Source organism: Danio aesculapii, chromosome 21 (assembly GCF_903798145.1).
Source record: "Danio aesculapii chromosome 21, fDanAes4.1, whole genome shotgun sequence".
Classification (NCBI taxonomy): Eukaryota; Metazoa; Chordata; class Actinopteri; order Cypriniformes; family Danionidae; genus Danio; species Danio aesculapii.
Window position 1 is genome coordinate 9,630,457 of NC_079455.1, and position 4,459 is coordinate 9,634,915.

Consider the following 4,459-nt stretch of genomic DNA (forward strand, 5'->3'; position numbering starts at 1 on the left):
AAAAATGCCAGACCTCAACGGTACCTGACTACTTACATAGGCCAAATATACAGTATAGAGGCCTACATGCAGTTGAAGTCAGAATTATTAGCCCCTCTTTGATTTTTTTTTCCTTTTCAAATATTTCCCAAATAATGTTTATCAGAGCAAGGAAATTTTCACAGTATGTCTAATAATATTTTTTTCTTCTGGAGAAATTATTATTTGTTTTATTTCGGCTAAAATAAAAGCAGTTTTTAATTTTTTAAAGACCATTTTAAGGTCAAAATTATTAGCCCCCTTTAACCTATATATTTTTTCTACTATAGAACTAACCATTGTTATACAATAACTTAATTTAGCCTAATTACCCTAACCTTCCTAGTTAACCTAATTAACCTAGTTAAGCCTTTAAATGTCACTTTAAGCTGTATAGAAGTGTCTTGAAAAATATCTAAAATATTATTTACTGTCATCATGGCAAAGATAAAATAAATCAGTTATTAGAGATGAGGTATTAAAATTATTATGTTTAGAAATGTATTAAATGTTCTCTGCGTTAAACAGAAATTGGAGAAAAAATAAACAGGGGGGCTAATAATTCAGGGGGGCTAATAATTCGGACTTCAACTGTATGTGGAAATTTGACACAAATACTCTCCGTGTCTTTGGGTGGCGCGTTTGCCTAAACCGATGTGTAGAGCTGACGGCGGAAGTGCGTCTCTACAAAAACACGGACACGCCCCCTCTTGTTATTGGCGCGTGTCGCGGACTGGAGCAAAATGATACATATTTATTCAAATCATCCTTGAAATATTAATTACAGCATTAAACTGCTTTTTATTTACATCTGCATGCTCGGATAAATGACAAAAGATTAGCCGAATAATCTCTCACGAGACGGGAATGTAATTTGACAGCACGAGCGCGCAGCATCCTGTTGCTGACCATGTAGATTGACAACAACAGCCTAGTTTTAAAGACAACAGCAACATTTCTCGTGGCAATTAGGGACACTTTTGGATCACCGCAAAAATGATGAAAAGCGTGGGAAAGCATTTTGGGTTGAGGCGAAAATGTGCGCCCCCAAAATCTCGTATTGACAAGAAAAAGACTCGCGTAAACCCCATCGACACTATGCTGGATGACAGCGACGAGGGCTCGTTCGGCGGCAGCACCACCAGCGTCAGCTCAGAGAGCGAGTACCACAACTCCGAGCAGGACTCCGGGACATCCGATAGCTCTTACCGGGCACGTGAGAGCGACGCCGACGACAGCAGCGACACCGACGACAGGCGCACAGTGTCCCGCCGGCAGAAGAAGAGGACCGCCAGCGCACCGCCTCCAGACGAAGACTCCAGCAGCAGCAGCGCCTCCAGATTGAGGTAAAGTTAAATAAAAATTTAGCAGTTCCATGCAACTTTCAGCCTCCCCATGACAAAATATTAAGTTTTCACCAAAATAATGAAATCCTTTCTCTGTTGTTTGCTTAGGCTTGTGTTTTACAGTACTGTAGAAATGTCAAACATGTCTGTCAATGTTTTGATTTACCCAAGTCACACAAGTGCCTATTTCACATGTCACCTCCATAATGGAGAGGTGTCACATCCAGAAAACTTTTTCCTCATAAATGCAAAAAGTAAAAAAAAAAAAATAAAATAATCATTTTTGTTCTCTAGAGAACCAACTCTAATCTTTTCGATTAGCATCATTTCTTTTGGATTGTGCAGTTCAATTCACAGAATTTCTTCAAAGTATGTTGTATACTTGAAACTCGCAGTTTTTTGTCACATCCATAATGCATGTTTATTTGCCACATTTAAAAATAATTAATTTATGACTTTAAAAACAACATTAGAACTATTTATTTGACTGTGAACAATGTTGTGCTAATATGATTTCTCTATTTAGAATTTGCAAAGAATACTTTTCTGAAATTAATATTATACAGGTCTGTCTAAAAAAATAGCATATTGGGATAAAGTTCATTATTTTCTGTAATGTACTGATACACATTAGACTTTCATATATATTTTAGATTCATTACTCACAACTGAAGTAGTTCAAGCCTTTTATTGTTTTTGTATTGATGATTTATATATATTAGTATTGATGATCTCAAAAAATTTACATAGTTCATCCATCCAGTAAAAGAAAAGTTTTTTTAATAAAAAAAGTTAACCTTCAAATAATTATGTTCAGTTATGCACTCAATACTTGGTCAGGAATCCTTTTGCAGAAATGACTGCTTCAATGCGGCGTGGCATGGAGGCAATTAGCCTGTGGCACTGCTGAGGTGTTATGGAGGCCCAGGATGCTTCGATAAGCTTAACCTTAAGCTCATCCAGAGTGTTGGGTCTTGTGTCTCTCAACTTTCTCTTCACAATATCCCACAGATTCTCTGTGCGGTCCAGGTCAGGAGAGTTGGCAGGCCAATTGATACCATGGTCAGTAAACCATTTACCAGTGGTTTTGACACTGTGAGCAGGTGCCAGGTTGTACTGAAAAATGAAATCTTCATCTCCATCAAGCTTTTCAGCAGATGAAAGCATGAAGTGCTCCAAAATCTCCTGATAGCTAGCTGCATTGACCCTTCCCTTGATAAAACACAGTGGACCAACACTAGCAGCTGACATGGCACCCCAGACCATCACTGACTGTGGGTACTTGACACTGGACTTCAGGCATTTTGGCATTTCCCTCTCCCCAGTCTTCCTCCAGACTCAAGGACCTTGATTTCCGAATGACATGCAAAATTTGCTTTCATCCGAAAAAAGTGCTTTGGACCACTGAGCAACAGTCCAGTGCTGCTTCTCTGTAGCCCAGGTCAGGCGCTTCTGCTGCTGTTTCTGGTTCAAAAGTGGCTTGACCTGTGGAATTCGGCACCTGTAGCCCATTTCCTGCACACGCCTGTACACGGTGGCTCTGGATGTTTCTACTCCACACTCAGTCCACTGCTTCCGCAGGTCCCCTAGGTCTGGAATTGGTCCTTCTCCACAATCTTCCTCAAGGTCCGGTCACCTCTTCTCGTTGTGCAGCGGTTTCTGCCACATTTTTTTCCTTCCCACAGACTTCCCACTGAGATGCCTTGATACAGCACTCTGGGAACAGCCTATTCATTCAGAAATTTCTTTCTGTGTCTTATCCTCTTGCTTGAGGGTGTCAATGATGGCCTTCTGGACAGCAGTCAGGTCGGCAGTCTTACCCATGCTTGCGATTTTGAGTAATGAACCAGGCTGGGAGTTTTTAAAAGCCTCAGGAATCTTTTGCAGGTGTTTAGAGTTAATTAGTTGATTCAGATGATTAGGTTAATAGCTCGTTTAGAGAACCTTTTCATGATATGCTCATTTTTTCAGATAGGAATTTTGGGTTTTCATGAGCTGTATGCCAAAATCATCAATATTAAAACAATAAAAGGCTTGAACTACTTAAGTTGTGTGTAATGAATCTAAAATATATGAAAGTCTAATGTTTATCAGTACATTACAGAAAATAATGAACTTAATCACAATTTGCAAATTTTTTGAGAAGGACCATATATTAATATATTAATATATTATTAAAGGGCCATAACCCCCCTCCCCCCTCCCTCTTTCGGTTCAAGTCTACCTCAGAATTTAAAAAAAATTGCTACATGATGGGCATGAAGTGCTGTGAGCAGAGGGAGGAGTGGGCGTGGCCGGCAGAGCAGGGGAAAAAGAGGGGAGCAAACAACTGTCAGTTGGCTCACAAAATGAGACAAACCATGAGGAGACCCATGATTTTATAGTTTACAAACTCAAAATACAAAGAAATAAACAGTAAGTAATTTAATGTCTTGTTACATATGTTATTTCTGCTTTGTTCAACAGAATCTGCATGAGCTGTACAGGTAATAAACTTGTAACTAATGTTCAGTTTATTGCACAGAACGATTGTTTGAGAGCCGCAAGGGAAGTGCAATTTGCATTTGTATTTTTTCCTCAAAGTGACAGCAGCCATGATACACTCGGCAATGAACATGGAACCGAAAGTGTGCACATCATTTAAACAATCATATCACATTTTAAAGTTATGATTATGACAAGCATTTGATATGTTTTTTCCTTTCATAACGATCGCAAAGTGTTATGGATGAAAATAAATGTTTACGGGATAAGGCTGTGCAATTAATCGAAAATTCGATTTTGGCTTCTAACGATTATGAAAAAACATTAATCGAGATAAACGATTATTGCATCATATACCGTCCCCTTTCCAGTTGTACACATTTGTTGCTCTGCAAAGTTTACATGAAAATGACTAAAAGTATGTACTGTATTGTAATTTTTGCAGCACAGGATGTGCATCATTCACTGATATACATTTGAATCATTCATGTTTTTAAAAGTGGGAAAGAGATCGCATGCTGTTGTGTGTATGCGCTCAGCCTCGGAGATGAGCAGAGCACACACATCTAACGCCATCTTAATGCGACGCTTTAATGGTCAAATACATGCAC

General features: G+C 38.9%; 1 protein-coding gene across 2 annotated transcripts in view; it reads left to right on the forward strand.

Annotated features, from left to right (window-relative positions):
• Nucleotides 1-719: 719 nt before the first annotated feature.
• Nucleotides 720-4,459, forward strand: part of ccdc82 (coiled-coil domain containing 82) — a 22,262-nt gene continuing 18,522 nt past the window's right edge. For both annotated transcript variants that reach the window (XM_056446566.1, XM_056446567.1), the window contains exon 1: nt 720-1,364. In XM_056446566.1, coding sequence (XP_056302541.1) covers nt 1,015-1,364 — 350 coding nt within the window. In that variant the 5' untranslated portion in view covers nt 720-1,014. The remainder of the gene's footprint in view (nt 1,365-4,459) is intronic.